Source organism: Heteronotia binoei, chromosome 18 (assembly GCF_032191835.1).
Source record: "Heteronotia binoei isolate CCM8104 ecotype False Entrance Well chromosome 18, APGP_CSIRO_Hbin_v1, whole genome shotgun sequence".
NCBI classification, from domain to species: Eukaryota; Metazoa; Chordata; class Lepidosauria; order Squamata; family Gekkonidae; genus Heteronotia; species Heteronotia binoei.
Genome location: NC_083240.1, coordinates 22,522,066 through 22,543,010, shown reverse-complemented (window position 1 = coordinate 22,543,010; position 20,945 = coordinate 22,522,066). Strand labels below are relative to the sequence as shown.

Here is a 20,945-nt window from a genome sequence, read left to right as displayed (position 1 = left end):
CTCATGTTCAGCATATGATCCACTAAGACCCCTAGATCCTTTTTGCACATACTACTGCTAAGACAAGTCTCCCTCATCCTATAACCATGCATTGGATTTTTCCTACCTAATTGCAGAACTTTACATTTATCCCTGTTAAAATTCATTTTATTGATTTTAGCCCAGTTTTCCAACTTGTCAAGGTCATCCTGTATCCTGTTTCTGTCTTCTTCTGTGTTTGCAACCTCTCCCAATTTAGTATCATCTGCAAATTTAATAAGCATTCCCTCTATTCCGTCATCCAAATCATTGATAAAGATGTTGAACAAAACAGGTCCCAGGACAGATTCTTGAGGCACTCCACTTGTCACTCCTCTCGCAGGAGGATGCAGAACCATTCTCAAGCTCTCTTTGGGTGCGATCTGTCAACCAGTTACAGATCCACCTAATGGTAACAGGATCAAAACCACATTTTACCAACTTGGCAACAAAGATAGTATGTGGAACCTTATCAAAAGCCTTACTGAAATCAAGATAAATGATGTCTACAGCAATCCCAGCAAGGCAGTCACTTTCTCAAAAAAAGAGATCCGGTTAATCTGACATGACTTGTTCTTGAGAAAACCATGTTGCTCTTAGTAATCACATCCATTCTTTCTAAATGTTCCAGGACCGACTGTTTGATTATTTGTTCTTAAACTTTTCCAGGTATAGACATCAAGCTGATGGGTCGGTAGTTACCTGGATCGTCTGTTTTCCCCTTCTTGAAGATGGGGACAACATTTGCCCGCCTCCAAACTTCCAACTTCCGGCACCTCTCCTGTTCTCCAAGAATTCTCAAAAATAATAGCCAGAGGCTCAGAAATTACATCTGCAAGCCCTTTTAGAACCCTTGGATGCAATTCATCTGGCCCTGAGGACTTAGTTTCATTTAAAGAAACTAGGTGTTTATGTACTACCCCTATGCTGATCCCAGGTTGGAACTTCATACTCTCCTTATATGTTCTGTTTTTGCCATGTTGAGCACTGTTTCCCTCAGAAGAGAAGACTGAGGAAAAGTAGGAATTGAGCAGTTCCACCCTCTCTTCATTACCTATTACAACTTCACTTTCTTGCCCTCACAATGGGCCTACCATGTCTTGCTTTTTTTCTTACGCTGAACATAAGAAAATAACCCTTTTTTGTTGTTTTTAGCATCTTTGGCCAGCCTAAGCTCATACTGAGCTTTAACTTTCCTAACTTTTTCTCTACAAGCACTGGTGATTTGTTTATATTCATCCTTGGTTATAAGGCCCTTCTTCCAATTCCTAAAGGAGTTTTTTTATTTCTAAAGTCTTTAGAGAGCTGTTTATGGAGCCACTTCGGCTTCTTTAGGCTTTTTCCATTTTTTCTTCTCATAGGAATTGTCTGTGATTGTGCTTTCAGTATTTCACTTTTAAGAAACTCCCACCCCTCCTGAGCCCCCTTCCTCCTAAGAATTTCTGACCATGGGATTTTACCCAGCATAGTTCTAAATTTATCGAAGTTTGCCTTTCTGAAGTCCAACCTATAACTCTGACTACGTATAGTTTCCCTAAGACTGTGAATTCCAAAATCACATAATCACTACTGCCCAGGATGCCCACTATTTCCACTTCTTGAATCAATTCTTCCTTGTTGGTGAGAATCAAATCCAAGATAGCAGATCCCCTTGTTTCCTTCTTCACTTACTGGAAAAGGAAGTTGTCAGCAAGACAAGTCAGGAATATATTTGATTTTTCATTTTCTTGGCTAACACCATGTCCATTGGCAGCAAATACCTCAACGGAATGATTGAGTGAAGTGCCCTGAGTGACTAGTGCCCTACAAACATAGCAACCAATGCAAAATGTCACCGCACAATAAACTCGGAGCCAATGGGCCCATCTCTTTACAGTCTCAGTGCTGACCTCTGAGGGAAGGGAGATGCAAGGGCAAATTTAAGATGTCCAGAACATGAAGGGGGTCTGCCTGGAATCCGTTCTGATGTGGTTAGCAAGAAGCATAAAAATACTAAGTAACCCCAAGCTATAAAAATGATGAGGGTAAAGTAAAAATGAACTCAACATCAAAACACCCTTTAAAACAATCAAGGCAACAAAATGTTGCATCAAGAAGCACCAAAATAAGTAGGGGAGGGCTCTTGAAATTTTTTCCTAATAACCAAAAGGGATGCGCACTGCTGTAACCTCTCTCTGACAACTGGTCCTTTGGACCATAGATCTTACTGAATGAGGAATGATGAAACCTGAGGCTGTGTCCAGTGATCAGTCAATGAAAGGCACTGGCAAGATGCAGGTTTTTATGGTGCTCCTTCTTTGCCCCAGAAAGCTGATTCCCCAGGTCAGGGAACCTGCATGGTTGCCAGGAAGGTGGCTGACGTGAGATGTGGAAGACAGGGCTCATATTTCCTCTCCTTTCTATGCTTGCAGAAGACAGTGTGATACCCTCCCCACTTCTTCTTCCCTACTGCCATCTGTTTGTCCATGGATCTGTTTGTCCACATGGGTCCCCCAACCCAGGATATCAGCCTTTCGAAATTGCAGTCTGCTGATAGTTCACAGGATCTAACCTCTGAATCAGCATAGTTTTATCCTTGTGACATCACAAAAGCAAAGCCATCTGATTCTATTTAAAATATGTACCGTTACAAATGCAGAGGGACCCATTTAGAAAAACTTATCATTGGAAGTGCAGTGGGACCTGTTTAGAATGGGTACATTGACACACGGCCCTCTTGGCTTGACAGAACTGCGCTAACTTATGACACAAACTGCGGCAAACAGCCGTGTCCCTTTGCAAACAAAAGAGCACGGGGGAGAAAACTCAAGCTGTCGGGCTAAGATTTAAGTGAGCTTTGAGGAAGGTTCATTCACCTGGGGGAAGTCTCTCTGCAAACAACGTAAACTTCAAAACTTAAAGAGAAATGGAATTTGCAAGCTTCAAGGGCTTTGTCGATTACAGGTGATTGCTTATTCAGGAGCCAACACTCTTGATTAGAGTCGTGACCGTGGGCCAGCAGAAAGGGGCCTCTGCTGGTTTGTCATGGTGGAGCTCCCTGGATGGGGTGCCTTAGATGGTAAGCAGCATTGGCTCTGGAATACCCAGTTGCACATCTTGCCCATAAAGTGGGGCAAGGAGCACTGGGAGCCTAACTGGGTGTGCGGCAGATGCTCTTCTGTCAAACGTTGCACATCTATCTGTGTGCACAGCCGGCTGTTCCCTTCACCTAGCTGGGCTCCAAGGAAGCCGCTGCTGTCAATTAACACCCAACGCCAGACTTCTTTTCTTTGCGGGGTGTTGCACTGACCGCCTAGAGCCAGAATCTCCACCAGTCAAATCCTGAGAGAGAAGCAATCTCAGCTTTGGCTGGTGGCGATACAGCAATGAGATTGCTGTCCTCTAGCACAAGAAGATAATTGTTTAACGTTCAGATTCATTATAAATAAACCAGAGAGTAGAGCAGACCTTGAAGGGGAGGGGGAGAAGAGGCATTGGTTTTTCTACACAACTATTGCATGTGCCTTGAGACTCAGAAGAGGGAGAAATTTCAATGAATTCCTGTGCTGTTGAGGTAGAGGTGGAAGCCAGCAGTTTTGCTCTGACAAATTTTAGGGGGGGGGGGTGTCACATGTGTACTGCTGCCTTATACTGAACCACTTCATTGGTTTATCAAGGGCAGTTGCTGTACCACTGAGTCATGGCCCTTGAATACTTCCATTTCATCTTGCTGAAACACCAGAGTGGATGCCACTATACATTTTGTCCAAACACCAGAGTGGTTGCCACTATACATCTGAGGTATGTGGAAATGTCCAGGTGAATCTGGCACACTGTAAACCATTGGAACCCCAGGTTTAAGTTACCGTTGTATTAGAGGCATCAGAACATAGTAAGTGGAGGTCTAGGGAAGTGTAAGGATATCCTTAAGCTCCAGCTTAGTCTTCTCCTGGGCCTGTGGTTTTCCACATATCATAATTTTGTTCATGGGAAACTGCCCCAACCCCAAGACTTCCTTGATCTGAATTAGGAAAGTTCAGGAAAATGGGGTTGCATTTACCGGTAACCGTTGTTTGTTGAGTGGTCTTCTGAGCAGACACACATGGGGTGCAGGAACTACTTGAGGACAGGCCTGCCATGGAAGTAGATTTCTACAGGAAAAATAGGTTCAACAGATAGGTTTGCCAGGTCCCTTCATCCATCTGGCAGGGGGTTTTGAAGGGCGTTCTGGGGGGTGGGCGGGAACATTGTGTGATGTCTCCAAGGTGGTGATGTCATTGTACCTGGGATGTCGCATGAGGACACTCTGGTATTTGGGTGAAGCTCTACGGTTTTATTCACCCTCAAAACCATTGCGTTTGCCCATATACCAGAGTATCCCCAGTGCAACGACCCTGTTTAGGGAAGGGTTTTCACCCATTGGCCAGATGGTTTGTGGTGGAGAGGTGCCTCAGAAACTGGGGGATCCCCTGCTGCAAACTGGAGGCTGGCAATCCTATGCGGAAAAGATTTCCAAGTTTTCTAACAGACTGGGAGTGTTCCTCCTCCTTGTGATGCTTTCCCACCAAAACAATCTCATGACTAGAAGGAGGGGCACTATTTCCTCAGTTCTCTCTCTACCCCAAGAAACCAAGGTTCCAGAGAGTTCACAGTGGGGCAGAGGGAGGGACCCCTCATCACAGAGTGGGGGGATGTGCTTTTAAAAAAGAGCTCTTCTGAGTCCAGTTCTATCCAATCTCGCCTTCAGGGGAAATTGGAGGCAGCAAGAGCAGGCAGCTTGTTGTATAAACTCCCAGGCAGCCAAGGCACAGAGAATGGCTGTTTTAAAGTTTTAAAGTGACAGCTGGCCCCATCCTGAGGAGGCCCCTTTTGAGCCATAATGACACATTGGCAATCCAGAACCATTTCTTCTTTAAATATAAGTTATTCTTCAATAGAATGATAAAGAGTAAAATTATGAGAGAACTAAGTCTCCTCAGTCTCAAAACTGAGGTGAGGAAAAAACAGAGAACAGCAGTGGAGATCCTCTGTCTGCCGCAGCAAAAAGAAAACTGAGGGAATCAGAATCATAGAATTGGAAGGGACCTTGAAGGTTATCTAGTCCAACCCCCTGCAGAATGCAGGACAATCACAAGCATTTCCCTGCCCTCCCTCTCATAATCTGCCTAAGTTCACAGAATCAGCATTGCTGTCAGATGGCCATCTAGTCTCTGTTTAAAAACCTCCAAAGGAAGGAGAGCTCACCACCTCCTGAGGAAACCTGTTCCATTGAGGAGCTGCTTTAACTGTCAGGAAGTTCTTCCTAATGTTTGGCCTAAAACTCTTGATTGAATTTCAACCTGTTGATTCTGGTCCAATTTTCTGGGATACCAGAAAACAACTGCACCGTCCTTCATATGACAGTCCTTCAAGTACCTGAAAATGGTGATTGTATCACTTCCCAGTCATCTCCTCTCCAGGTTAAACATAACCTGCTTCTTCAACCTTTCCTCATAGGACTTGGTCTCCAGACCCCTCAACTTCTTTGTTGCCCTCCTCTGGACATGCTCCAGCTTGTCTATATCCTTTTAAAATTGTGGTGTCCAAAACTGAACAAAATACTATAGGTGAAGTCTAACCAGAGCAGAGTAAAGTGATACCATCACTTTGCGCAATCTAGATACTATACTTCTGTTCGGGGCTTTTAATGTAGAAACAGCCCAGCAGGAACTCATTTGCATATTAGGCCCCACCCCCTGATATCACCCTTGTCCCACACAGAGCTTTTCTGGTAGAAAAGACCCAGCAGGAACTCATTTGCATATTAGGCCCCACCCCCAACATCACCAATGTTCCACACAAGGGTTTTTTTGTAGAAAAAGCCCAGCAGTAACTTATTTGCATATTAGGCCACACTCCCTGATGCCCAGCTGGCCAGAACTGCGTTCCTGCTCAAAAAAGGTCCTGCTTCTGTTGATGCAGCTCAAAATCGCATTTGCCTTTTTAGCTACTGCATCACACTGCTGATTTATGTTCAGTGTATGATCCACTAAGACCCCTAGATCCTTTTCAAAAATACTACTGTCCCTCCTCCTCCTAACCATGTGGTTGTTTTGGCAGGAAAGCACCAGAAGGAGGAGGGACACTCCTAATCTATCAGAAATCTTGGAAATCTTGTATATGGAAGGTCTGCCCTCAGACGACCCCCCCCCCCCCACAATGTGTCCCTGCACAGAAGCCATAAAGATGAACATGTTTAACTACCGTATCTTCTGTTCATACAGGTCAGGCCTCTCTCCTTTATAACAAAGGGGGGTTGGTAGTAGAACCATGATACTTAAAATCTCAAATATTCATGTTAAGGTCATATTCTAGATTTGGTGCAGCCCTCTCTTCCTTTATTGAGTCCCAGCACCTCTCTTTTTTGAAATTACCTCTGGCCAGCACATTGGCATAGCTTTCTGGAAGCATATCTATCTTCTTTGTTTCCATAATGTGACGCTTACTGCGGCATTTCAGCACAACATTGGATTTGGCAAGAGTGAACTCAGAGGCCCAAGAAACACACATGCATGCACAAATGCCAATTGCTAGAGATGGCAAAAGGCTTGTTTTCACACACACAACCCCCCAAAAATCCCCCCTCACTTTGTTATAGCTGCCTGACCACCCCCATATGACAAAAATCCCTGCAACAGAAGTGAGCAAAACTAAATGTGCCCCAGGGTTCCCAAATGCTTCATTTAGTCTATTGAAAGAGATTTCAGTCTGTTTGTGTAGAAATCTGTGGAAACAAGTGGGAGGCAATGTAGGAGGTGTGTGTGAACCACATTCAGGAGGGTAACAATGTGGGAGGAGAGATGAGTAACGTGTGTATGCAGCTGTGATGGGATGTGCATTGTTTTTTTACAGATTCGGCATCCTTGAGCTGTAACCCACACAGGCCCCCAAGATTAACGCATGGCTATGCTGAACATGAACAATAGGCACAGAGGCAAGCACAATGCAGTTTGTAAGACTCTGGTGTGCTGGAGGAAATTCTGCTGTCTGCTGTTTAATGTCCATGTACTGCCTGGGGTGTGCAAGGTGCTGTACGCAGTGCAGCAATGGCACACCTCTTCTTAGGTAACTCGCTCCTCAGAGAGTAGGCTACACAAATTGTATGGGGAGTATGTGTATAGAGCCTGGGGGAGTCCTTCAGAATAGATATTCAATCCTCTGTTTGCAGTGGTAACAGTTCAGCACCAGAGGGTACAATGGAAGGCTACTGCTTTGGCACTTCAAGCTCTCCAGCTGGAAGATTCTCGCAGCTCAGTCCAGGCGTTTATCGCCACCCTTTGTCCTACGAAAAAAGGGAATTATGGTGCTTAAAGCATTAATCTGGAATGATTAATTGATTACCTCATTAATTCCAGATTAAGCTGGGGAGTCTTAAACCACAGTTTAATTGGAACTGACCTTTTATCAAAGGGCATTTCATTCTGATGGCATTGCCGAAAGCATTCCGACAACAGAGTGTTTAGAAATGTTTTAGAAACAAGAAAACGATTCATCTCCTGCTCTTTTTAAAATTCATACAGAAAGTATTCTCTTCCTGAAATGTTTGTATTTACTGAATTGGAATCCTGCTCTTTATTCAAATAGACAATCGGGGCAAAGGCAGCCTTGTGAAGTAGGCTCGGTGGATGACAAGGGATTGCCCAAGCCTACCCAAGGAATTTCACAGATAACCACTGTTCTGAACTCTCAGTCAAAATGTCTACTGCGCAGCCTTGACGCACAAGTTTCTAAGTTAATGATGAGCAGGGCATTTTCTGCACCTGAGAAACATTCCACTTCCCTGTGAGAGGATGCAAACTGCTTGCAAGGGAGCAGGCAGTTTGGAGAGTGGATGAGTTGGTGCCAACACTCATTCATTGAGTGATCCTAAAGGTAAAGATAGTCCCCTGTGCAAGCACCAAGTCATTACCAACGCATGGGGTAACATCACACCATTTTCTTGGCAGACTTTTAAAGGGGTGGTTTGCCATTCCCTTCCCCAGTCATCTACACTTTACCCCCAGCAAGCTGGGTACTCATTTTACCAACCTTGGAAGGATGGAAGGCTGAGCCAACCTTGAGCCAGCTACCTGAACCCAGCTTCCACCAGGATTGAACTCAGGTCATGAGCAGAGCTTGGACCGCACTACTGCAGCTTACCACTTTGTGCCACAGGGCTCCTTTGAGTGATTCTAGGCACCTATATTTCTCCAGCTGGGGCAAAAGGTGGAAGTAAGTATACATCTGGTACATTCCTTCAAAAGGAACACAGAAAGAATGGACAACATCCAATCCCAGATTTGCATCCAAATGCAACCTCTCTCCATCCACACTGCATTACTTTCAATGGGATGTGCATCCGGACAGACATACAGGTGTGCACACTGATCCTACATAGAACCAGAGCTAGACTGGGATGAAAACCTTCTTGCATAAGGCTAGTAGGGAATGAACCTGCAAGAGAGGGATTATTGGCTGGTTCCTTGGCACTCAGGAAGAATTCTCCATTCTCCCCACTTCAGAGCGAGACCAAAGAAAGGATTTTGCATTCCACTAAGTGATCCCTGATTGGTTGGGATTATGCAGCAAAGAAGATCATTAACATTCTTTCAAAAGAGTTGAGAAGCAGCAGCAGATTGAAAAAGCAATGGATACTAACAGGCATAAGAGCCAGTTTGGTGTAGTGGTTAAGTCCGCAGGGAGAACCAGGTTTGATTCCCCACTCCTTCACTTCAGCTGCTGGAATGGCCTTGGGTCAGCCAAACTCTCACTGAGCTCTTCTTGAAATGCCAGCTTCTGTGAGAGCTCTCTCAGTCCCACCTACCTCACAAGGTGTCTGTAGTGGGGGAGGAGGGCAAAGGAGATTGTAAGCCACTCTGAGACAGAGATTCAGAGTGAAGAGTGGGGTATGAATCCAGTATCTTCTATCTTCTAAAAATACCCAACAAAAGAGCATGGCTGGGATTTTTCAGGGCCCTTTCACTCCTACACCAAATTAATAAATTTTGCATCAATGTTATGAAAATTCAGCCAAGCATTACTTAAATGATTCACATGTGTGGTGCTGATACAGTTGGGGAAGGCTTGCGCCAGGCAAAAAAAAGCATCCAGATTGGCTCCATCCCATGAAAGGAAGGTGACATTACACTAAACAGTGTAAGGTACACACAGCATGACCTAGAGCTAAGTTCACAAATGCACATCCATCCCTTAAAAATACATCTTCAGGCATTGACCTGAATGTACAAAACCACCATCACAGGTCTAAGGCCAGAGGTAGATGGCACATCTCACTAGACACCACCTTCAGTACAACCCACTTTCTGCCCACATACCCAGCTTTAAAGGACTCGCTTCAGACATCTACTGGTTCTTTAAATGGTGGCGTGAGCCTGTATCTCACATCCCCATACGGGGGGGGGGGGGGGAATCTGAAAGCACAAGTATCCCTCACTTTATGCTGATGTGCTTAGCCAGCTTTCTACCCCAGGCATTCTCTCTGCCTTTGGGGCAACCAAGAAGCTTGGCCTGACCACATAACAAAAGGTGAATGGACTTAAACTGTCTGTCTATAGGCATTAAAAGGAAGTTGCTTCATGGAAAAGAGCCTGCGGGTTGAAAGGGAATGCTGACAGTAGACCCCGCTCTCCCTCCTGCAGTAGAAACTGCTTATGTGTTGGGGGGAGGGGGGGATCAAGTAGAGTTCAGGTTATAAAGAACAAAAACTAAGACCAAAAAAACCACCACCCCATATTTTTAACTGATTTTCTAATTTTAAGCAAACAGTTGCAATGATGAACTAGGCTCTCACGTCTGAATAGAGAGAAGCGTGATAACCAAGCATTTAAATAGTTGGGTTGGCATCAGTCCTGGAAAGGGGTGGGGGAAGACCATGAAATGTCCTTTGAGAGCCCAAACAAAAGTGAGCAAATGATGGGCATTTAAGGTTAGGTTGATTGGACCCATAGGCAAACTCCCCATGCACACCAAAATTGTCCCCAGCCCCTGCCCTGCTAAGTGGAGCAGAAGGGTGATAACTCATGTTAAGGCTGACACCAGCCGAGTTCCAGAATTCTTGGCCCCCCAAATCCAAAAGCGGCACAGATGGCCACGATCACTGAATTTTTAAATGACATATGAACAGGAGGAGCTCAAGGAATATTTGTGTGGTCCCTCCCCCTCGCCACTTTGAAAAAGAGATGGCAGCAAGGATTCTGCTCATAAGTGCCTCATTTGGCACAGCAAGGGCTCTCTGTCTTTCTTATCCCTGCTTTCACCCTTGAAGCTGAATGGATGTGTTGCACAGGTATCTGAAAGAAGATTATCCATTCTTGGCCACCGTTTCCCCTCTCTCCTCCTCTCTTTTTCAGAGTTATGTGACCTTGAGAACGCCACTGAAGGACGCCTGTTTCCATTGGGGAAGAGACTTGTATGAATCACAGGCTTCTTCTTCAACACAATGAAGGCACAACCTGTCCTTGCGGCTGATTAAAGCAATTCAGCTTCCTGCAATGGAACACCCAGCATCATCTTGGATGAATGGGGGCTCATAAAGAAACAGGGCTCCAGTTGGCTTGCCTGAATCCCAAATAATTTCTCCTGATCTGTCAAAGAAACCATGGAGCTGCTAGTTCCACTAAGGGAATGATCCACGGATCAGATGCACAGGAGGCAGCAGAAGCGGTTGCAAGTACAAGGATGAACAGAAGCCATTTCAAACAGAAGTCAATTTTTAAAAAGCAATCACATTTGGATAGCGTTTTCAGGTGTACATGGAGCTTCACATATACCCCTAATGGCAATGCTATAAGGTAGGCCAGTATGATATGCATAAAGTGGGGAGAATGTGTAGCTATTCTCACTTGGCCCCTTTTCAATACACAAACCTCCCTCGCTATAGAAAATCAGCATTACAGATATGAGAGATCTAACCCAGGCATTGTCACCTGGCTGGTTCTGAATTGATTTGGCAGGGAGCAGACAACCATATGGAAACCTCCTGGCCCCAAAGTCCAAAAACAGTTTTACTGCCTTTATGGATGCTTGAACATAATGGGGCTTAAGTCATTTTGGAAACAGAAAGCGGGGGCTTCCTTAGCACAGATAACTTGGGTTAAAAACTGAACTTTTAATGATGCTCTTGAGCAAAAGCACTTTTGATAAGCATTTGTTCATCCCTACAAAAGTTTTGCCTAGCCCTAACCCTAGCAAAAATCCTACAAATCTGTCTCAAATTTCACTGAAGGCAAAATCTGGTAATGAGAATATACAATGCACTCTTTGGGAGGGGGAGGAGAACTCAAAGAGGGACCCAAGAGAAGAAACTTGAAGGATAGGGAAGACTAAGGTTTCTGCAGCTGCCTTGTACCAACAGCACAGATTACATTTGGAATTGCAGTCAGAACTCTGTGTCACCCCATCCATCACAGGCAGCAGCAGAGATGGAAGTTAAATAATAAAATACACAGCTGTCCACTGCCTCAGGCATGCTGGACACTCACAAAAGTTTTGCAGCAGCAGTTCAATGCAAGGAGCATGTTGGAGTCTGAAATATGAAGTGGACCTGGATGCTGGGCTTAGGAAAGTCTCACACCTCCGCTGTAGAGAGAACAGCTGCATCCAGTCTGGGACTTACCATGAAATGAAGGTGTTTGTGCACACACCATGGCTGATTTACTTGCTTCTAACTGCCATCTGCCTATAGGCATCTACAAAAATATTAGGGGAGTGGCTTCATTTTGGACTTTAGGATCCAAGTGTATGTTTATTTATTAGACTTTTATACTGCCCTACCTGAGAGCGGGCTCAGGATGGTTCACAACACAACTATAAAAACATACAAATCAAAATAAGTCACCTAAAATACAGATCTAATTAAACTTAGCCCTGACCCCAACATGGCACCATCAAACAGCTCTAGCCCCCCAGTTTGTGATTTAAAATTAACAGGAGGGAGGGGAAGGGAAGCAGTCTCCAAGACACATAGTTGTTAATACTGTTAGCCATTAAAACCATTAAAAACTGTTGCTATCCTCAACTGTACGCTTGGCGGAACACCTCTGCCTTGCAGGCCCTGTGGAATTGTAGTAGACCCCACAAGGCCCTGAGGCTAGTAGGCAGGGAGTTCCACCAAAGCAGAGCCAGAGCCAAAAAGGCCCTGGCTCTGGATAAGGACAGCTAGACACTCTTTGGGCCAGGGACTTCAAATAGATGTTGGTCACTTGAGTGTATTGCTTTCTGGGGGACGTACCAGCAGAGGCGGCCCTGCAAGTACATTGGTCCCGGATTGTTTAGTGTTTTAAAGGTTGACATTACTGACTACAGTGCTCTGTTTGGGTTTAGGAATGTTAGAAGGTGGCCACTGTACGTGTCACACCACAGAACCCTTAAGCTAAAGGATCAGTTGCTACAAAGCGGGCCAAGGAGCAGGATTCTCAGTCCTTCTTCTCACTGGCCAAGTACCTCTGCTCTGAGGCCTTGAAAAGAAGAAAGCAGCTTCCTAAGCAGCAATTAGGGTTGCCAGTTCTAGGTTAAAAGATTCATGGAGATTCTGGGGGCATTGCCTAGGGAGGATGGAGGTCTGTCTATTGCCTTGTGGAGGAAGCAAAAAAAAACCCAAACAGGAGACAATTCAGGGCATTACATAGGGAGATAGTTATCTGGGAGGCAGGCAGGGTGGTGGCCAACTGAGACAGAGTGGAAGCGGGCAGGGTGGAAAGCAGAAGTCCAGATTGGCACAGGAAGAATGACAGCACTTTCTCAGGAGCACAAGACTAGTTTGCAAGTTTTAACATCTCCCAGTTTATTTACCAGGCCAGGAAATTCAGGACATGACATCAGCCTTAAACAGTGACCATGACACCAAGTCAGAAGAGGAGGTTCCAGTAAACTCCTGGAGGAAACCTGTAAGGCCAGTGGCAGTATACAGCAGGGGAACCAGGTACAAGCCCCAACATTAATACAGATTTGTTGGTTGGGGCTCCAATAGGTGACACCCCTAAGACTGAAGCCCCTAGGTTTAGATTTCCTCAAACAACAATGATCCTCATCACCAACACCCTCACAGCACTTTTGTGCATTTTGCTGTGTGACAGATATCTCCAGCAGTGCCAGCTTTCTAATAGGCACCGAGCTACAGACAAAACGAAGAGAAAGGAAAACCCCACTGACTTCAAAAGTCCTTGCTTCCAGGATCACATGATGGGATGGGAGTCATTAAACACACGTTTCCTGTACGCTGAACAATGTTTTTTTTTTCTTTTTTTTAAAAAAATGTACCAATCAATAACCAGACAAAAATACAGTCAAGTTGAAAGCAACCCCACAAGACCCCAAAATAATTGATTTTAGAAATTAGCATTGCTTGCTATCTTTTGCAAAACACAACACTCCATCAGCATCGATGGCCACGCACTTCTTAATGTTCTGATGATTTCCTTACAAACAGGCAGAGTCTACCTCCTGCAAACCTACCTACAGGCAATAGGAATCACTTTTTAAACTGCTCATTTAAAACATAGATTTCAAGCAAAAACAAAACTAGAGGGATGTAAACACAATTTTTGCATGGGGATCCATACCAGAAGAGAGAGGGGTTAGGATACACCCCCCCACACACACCTTATAGCAAGCAACTTCTGCTTGCAACAACTCCCCCAAATTTGTTACTGTGAAAATAATGGGGATAAGATGAGGCTTCCAAATATCTTAGCTAACATTGTACCAATAGGGCCAGCCTCTCCAGGTTGTGGAAATTGGCAGGGAGGGAGTTGTGCCAACATACCATCCATTGTACAGGACTTTGACCAGCTCTGGCCAAAGGAGGGAACTGCAAGAAGAGCAGCTATAGCAACAAGAAAGCTTCTCAACCACAACAGGCCTGACTTAGTCAGATGACAGCCCTGACTGCCACAAATGCTTCCAAAACAGACTTGCCTCCAGGCTGGGGACTCTGCTTTGCCTATTTCTTTTCCAGACCTGGATTTTTTTCACCTGACCACTCACATTTAATCGGGCAGGAACTGGAGGAGGTCTTTCAACCCTTTGCCCAGAGACACTGCAGCAAAGTGGTAAAAAAGACAAGACTTCTCCCACCAGCTTAGCCAGGTTCCGCCATGCCACTGCTTAGCTTTCTTATCTGCTCTTTGTTGTCATGTATTTGGACCTTCCAGCAGCAGCCGCCTAGACTTTTAACATTGCACAGATCTTTCTTCTTTGGCCCAGGATTTTGCTACACGAGAAGCTCACAGAACAGCTGCCAATGAAATACCCACAAACAGGAAGAAAGCACCCATGTGGACTCCTTCCACGATGACAAGGCCCAACCCTTTCCAAAAGCCAACCAGATCGACTCTCAGTTCATAATGAACCACCTGCCATAAGATATTATTCTGACATTGTCTTACCTGAAGAAGCCAGTAGCACCTTCTGTGGAACGTAGGGATGATCGAGGAATGGACGTAACAGCCGTAGAGGCACTGGAAGACAGAGAAAGAGGAAAACAGGAGTTAAGAGAGTTGACAGAGAGAAATGGGACTGCCTTCACCTTGATGCAATCACACTGGATCCATCTGACACTGCAGATGGAGAAGGCCATAGCTTGCTGCTAGAGCATCTGCCTGGCCTGCAGAAAGGCCCAGGTTCAATCCTAAGCATCTCCAGTTAGAAGGATATCAGACTGTAGGTGATCTGAAGCACTTCTACCTCTGGAGAGCCTCTGCCAGTCAGAATAGACAATGCTAACTAACCCTGTGATAGCCCAAAGGTCTGACTCAATACAAGTCAGCTCCATATGCTCACAGTGTGGGAGTTCACAAAGGCAGCATGTGGGACCATCCACCAATCCCAACATTTCCTGCATCCAGCCTGCTTAACTGCCTTTTCATCTTGGAACTTTCCCATCAACATGACCCAGCAATCCCTTGCTTTTGCAATCAACAGAAGACCCAAATTTCAGCACCTTACAGCTTAATTTCAATACACCTTCACATGGTGAAATGATTAGTGCTCTGGATATCTCCATTCATAGCTGCCTGTACACAACAGAACAATTAACCAGGGACTAATTACAGGGCTTTCTCTCCAAATGGTGTGAAAAAGAACAATTGCTATTAAAACTTTTGAAGCTAGCAATGTGGGCTCATAAATATATTTGCCACAATAACAATGCAATTCTAAGTAGAGTTTTATCTGTCTAAACCCATTGACTTCTGTGGACTTGGATGAAATTCTGTTTAGTAGATTAGTCCATAGGGTGACACAAGTTTCTTTGTCAGGCCCAGACCTGGATAGCCCAGGTGAGTTCAATCTTGTTGGATTTCGGAAGGGAAGCTAAGAAGGGCCAACTCTGGCAAATACTCGGATGGAAGACCTCCTTGGAATACCAGCAGTCAGGAGGCAGGGTCAGGCTTTATTCTGCCACCTCTCTGAATACCCTCTATGCCCTGAGTCAGTCACCAGAAGTTTCTATATGACTTTCGGTTGTGAACACACACACATGCACATTAAAAAGACTCTTTTGCTAGATCTATAGCCCAATAAGTCCTACTATGGTCAGTGAGATGCCCTGAAAAGCTCACAGATTAGGAATGGGGGAGAGAAAACTGTCCCTTTCCATTTTCCTTGACCCATGGTAATGAGATGTAGACTGCCTCTGGACATGGAGATTCAATTTTAAAATAGCACTGATAATTAACTACTAATACACTGTAGATTCAGCAACCTCTTACCTCCTCAACCAGAAAGGGTAAGAATTTCATATATCCCCCCTGCAACAGTCCATTGGACAATTATCAGCAGAGTGTCAGGTCTCCGGGTTTCATGGTGAAGAAGAGGAAGAAATAATTGGATTTATATCTCACCCTCCACTCCGAATCTCAGAGTGGCTCACAATCTCCTTTACCTTCCTCTCCCATAACAAAATCCTGTGAGGTGGGTGGGGTTGAGAAAATTCTTACAGAAGCTGCCCTTTCAAGGACATCCAAGTGAGAGCTATGACTGACTCAAGGCCATTCCAGCAGCTGCAAGTGGAGAAGTGGGTATCAAACCCTGTTCTCCCAGATAAGAGTCCACACACTTAACCACTACATCAAACTAGCTCTCCAGCCTTACTGCTTTTACCCTCAAAGGTAATAAAATAAAGTGAGTCACCTCCCAAAAGAAGCTTCTTAAAAGGAATGTATCAAAACCAGTCCATGTTCCCCTTTGGACCAAGTTTGCTTGCTGGTCTGAGCAATGAGTATAGCTGCTGCATTAACAGTGCCACATGAAGTGGACCCAGCAATATCTTTAAGGTTCCTTGACCAGTTATCCTAAAAACAAGCAAACACAACCTCAGTTTGCAACGGCTTGTCACAGATGCTGAATACAAGTGGGAATCACAGAGACTCACAAATTTAAATGCCAGAGCCAGGAGTGAATCAGATTTTTCAGTGGATTAACATTTGTACATGCAATTGTTCAGGGAAGTTGGGAGAAAAGACTGAAAACACGAGTAAAAATTAATTTAAAAGTTTCCTATGCGATTAAGACTGCAAATGCATTTCTTATTAAAAAAGCAATCCTACTTTCATCCTCCTTTGTTACTAGAAATATAAACAGGAAAAAAAAATCTGCCCACTGCATTGGGAAATCTACTGCATTGGGAAGAAAAATGCTGTCCAGGCTGACTTGCTGTTTTCCTGAGTGCAGGAAATTATGAGTTCACAGGTGAGCAACCAGATATGCTTCCCTCTCACTTGCACCTTGAAGTGGTATGGTCCAGAAAAGGTGGGCTTGTAGGTGATGATGGGTAAAGCTAAACAGCCTTTCTAGCTGCTCTTAAGAAACTGAAGTCTGAACAACAAGGGAGGAGAGTAACATGTATAGAAATATGGGCATGAAGCTGGGCTGTGAGTGAGCCTTCCTAGCATGCTTCAAGCCATATTCTTTACTCTACTCAGCTGTTGGGCCCCTCACCTCTGTTTACTGCCAACTTGATGCTTTTTCCCTTTTGTCCCAGTCTATCCTTGCAGTCATGTCAGCAAGATACATATTAGTTTGGCCATCTTAAGGCCCTCTTAATGAGAAGGGTGGTGAAAATAGATCTGGAATGATGGTGGGTATCAGAGTACTGTCTGCTGATACCACAGATACTCTCTGTCTCTTAAGTAGATCTCTCCTAGAGGCAGCAGTCAAGTGGTTAAGGGGGAAGATAGAAAGATGATCAGAGATTTCCTACCAAAACGGGAAAATTTGCTACTAGAATTAAAGAGAAAAGTTTTTCTCTGATTTTCTTTGTAATTCAAGAAGGGAAGCTATGAAGAAATGCCCCCTCCCCTGGGAGGCTGGCAATGGGCAAAACCTCTACTTGGTGTTTTAGCAGTTTTTTCCTTTTGGGGGGGGGCAGAGAACAGGTCGGGGGGTCAGTTTGATTGTAGCTCAGCCTCCCTTCTTACTAATGCTATTAGACCTAGCAGAAAAGACAATGGGATGGCCAAGCTTCTCCCTTCTTTCCCTTCCAAGCAGGCAACAGAGGTTTGGAGGACTTCAGACTAGAGCAAACTCCAGGAAAGAAATATCCAGACTTTTCAGGAAAAGGTTCTTTGACCTGGACTGACCAGGTCAGTGGGAGGGGAGATAGATATGATAAAAACTCCTTGGATGAGGAAAAAGCTCTCTTTCTTTGGGATGCTGTGTTCATGAGAGCTCTTAGCTGAGGTCTGCAAGCAGGCAGCCATTGATCATGTGCTTGCCTGGGAGAGCTGGAGCAAACCTCAAGGTAATTGTCGCTCTGTAGAGATCTAGAACATCTAAGCTAAAGAGCTTGTCCTATATTTTACCATCTGATACAGCATGTCTAGAGAGAGGGACAGTGGATTTGTATTTCACCTATTTCTTTTGGATTCCCTTGCTCAGTTTGGTGCTGTGCTAAAAGGATGGTTGTATACATTTCCATTTTAGTAAATACTTAACCTTTTGATTCTGAGAGTGCACCACATAGACCTCCATCATCTTGGACATGCTATTTTAGAAAGGGGCACTAGGGGGAAGGCAGGCAGTTGCAAGTGGCTATTCCTCAAGGGGCGCCCAAGGCAGTGAACTGTCCCTGTGGTGACCAGATACTGGACAGTGGGAGATCCAGATTCAAGGCCTCATAACTGGCAATCGGAGTTCTGTCTCTCTCAGCAGGCAACTCCTTGAAAAGGGCAGGTGGCCTCAGTGGATAACCCAAGAGCGAAAGAAAATATGTTGTCGAAGGCTTTCACGGCTGGAGTCCATTGGTTGTAGTTTTTCCGGGCTGTGTGGCTGTGGCCTTGGCATTGTGAGACCTGATGTTTCACCAGCAACTGTGACTGGCATCCTCAGAGGTGTAACCCAGAAAACTGGAGTTCTCTCTGGGAACTCAATTTGACCCAGAGAGAACTCCAGTTTTCTGGGTTACACCTCTGAGGATGCCAGTCACAGTTGCTAGCAAAAGAGCCCTGCTATATTAGACCAGTGGTCCATCTAGTCCAGCATCCTGTCTCATGTAGTGGCCAACCAGTTCCTCTGGATGGCCAACAACAGGTCATAGAGGCTGAGGTCTTTCCTCAAGATGCTAGGATCCAGAGGATCAGTGCCTCTGAATGTGAAGGTTTCCCTCAGTTACCATGGCTAGCAGCCATTGATAGATTTATCCTCTATGAATCTTTCTAATCCTCTTTCAAAGCTATTTATCCCTGTGACCATAACTACATCCTCTGACAGCAAATTCCACATTTGAATCACACTTTGTAAAATAATATTTTCTTTTCTCCATCCTGAACCTACTGCCCATCACTTTCATTGAATACCCTTGAATTCTAGTATTTTGGGAGATGGAGAAAAATGCTTCTTTGTCAACTCTCTCCACCCCACACATAATTTTATAAACCTCTATCATGTCCCCTGTTAGCTGTCTCTTTCTAAACATGAGAGACGGCTGTGGATTCCAAGTTATTACGTGGGGCTCTTTCCTTAATACTGCCTCAGCAAGCAAGTTTAGCAACCTTCAGTTGCCAAAGCATTTTAAAATATTAACGCTATTAAGAGCTATATACACTGTAAATATTTTAAAACGAGCTGCTCTGTGTAAATATTAGCAACACCCGGATGCCATAAACCAGAGGATTAAGATAAAGCAGTTTTCAGATAAAGTAGAACTTTTGCTTCCTGCTTCTACGACACTGAAATAAATACCCAAACTGAATAAGTTATGAGCCTTTTCTGAAGATATTCAATCCCCCCTCCCCTGGAGTTCCTTATGGGCTGCTTACGGGCTCCAGATCTCCTAAGGGCAGAAACGATGCCATTCCAAATTATCCCTATGCCTGGAAGTCTCAGCAGCACTGCTGGCCAGAAACATTGTTCACCACTTGGGACAAGGGGAAGTGTAGACCAAGTCCCTTCCTTTATGTGATTATTTCTACCATTCCAAATGTTGGCAGGACATTTATCTCTAAAGCAGATGTGCAGTTTTTTGCAATGCAGATCCAAGTCAGGGGTGCGCATTGAATGCAAAATACGATCAGCGCTTAGCTTAATTGCGCATCAGGCACCTCACTCAAAAAGCAGAGTTAGATGTCTCTCAGAGCAGTGTCACAGTCCTGAGTCATCGCTGTGGATTGCCTGGGTATTATCCACACATGGCTTAGTTGCACATTAGCTAGCACATTCAATCACTCTCTTTACCTATCTGGATCTGATGGGGCCTTCTTGGGACACTGCATCAGTGAATCTGTGGTTTCTTAAAGCAAGGGCAGAAAATCACACAGATACATACATTATCCCTACTTTTTGATCAGTCTCAGATATATGGCTCCTGGGACCTTCATGCCATATTTTCCTGGTTCCATAGGTGATCTCCCTGCAATCATTCCACATTGATAGGTCAATTCCTGGGCATCAGCTCATGTTTATGGAAGAATTTGACATTCTCTTGCCATTTTTGCTGACATCAGCCAGGCCAGAACTCATACTGATAAGACAAAAATCTTCCCAGTATTGTTTGAAAATTTTGGAGGACACCAATGATTAAGGGCCTCTTGGTTCCCATGTGGTTTCTAAAGAGGCTGTGTGTTGATTTTGGGATCATCATGATTCCAAGTCAGGAACTATATCCAGCAGCTTTTTCTGCTGGATCTCAACACTACTCGACTCCTCACTGAAGTGTTCATTCCACTAGGCTTTTGTCCATCTGGATCCCACAATCCCTAGCATAACCTTTTGGAAGCCACCTTCCTTTTTGGAAGCCACCCTGTGGAAAAGCTGGCAGGATACAAATTACAGACTTTAAGTCAGAACAAAGCATACTAGATAGTATTTCCCTCTCAGCTGAGGAGGTAAAGTCTACAGACTTACATGAGGAGGAAGTCTAGATGGTAGCCTTGGACTCCTGTGCAGGGTCTGAAATCCCCTGCGAGTCAATATATCAATCTCTCTTGTTCCTCTGTGAACTCTCATCAGAGTGCCCATATGATATACTGGGATGCTATAGAATAGCTTAAGAATGCACATCTTTAAGGCAAGCAGCTGCTCCTTCAAGTGTTGTTACCATCTCTACAGACAATGCATTCATCAAAGGCTTAATTGAGGTTCTGCAGCCTATTGGATAGAGCCCCATGGCGCAGAGTGGTAAAGCTGCAGTACTGCAGTCTGAACTCTCTGCTCACGACCTGAGTTCAATCCTGGTGGAAGATGGTTTCAGGTAGCTGGCTCAGGTTGACTCAGCCTTCCATCCTTCTCAATTTACAAACACCAGCACAATTTTAACAGAAAAGAAGAAGGCATTTTCATCCACCAATCTTGGTACCCAGCTCTGCAAAACACCCTACAGACTATAAATTGCAGGAAGTCTCAGAACAACCAGCAAATTCCACAGAACAATCAGCACAGTCAACAACCATCTTCCTTATCTTCAAACCCCTTCCAAC

At 44.7% G+C, this 20,945-nt stretch overlaps 1 protein-coding gene across 7 annotated transcripts in view; it reads right to left on the bottom strand.

The window, feature by feature from the left end:
• The window catches only part of CAMTA1 (calmodulin binding transcription activator 1), an 898,374-nt gene that overhangs the window by 282,956 nt on the left and 594,473 nt on the right, over positions 1–20,945 (bottom strand). For all 7 annotated transcript variants that reach the window (XM_060259691.1, XM_060259693.1, XM_060259694.1 and 4 more), the window contains exon 5: positions 14,421–14,492. In XM_060259691.1, the coding sequence (XP_060115674.1) occupies positions 14,421–14,492 (72 nt within the window). The remainder of the gene's footprint in view (positions 1–14,420; positions 14,493–20,945) is intronic.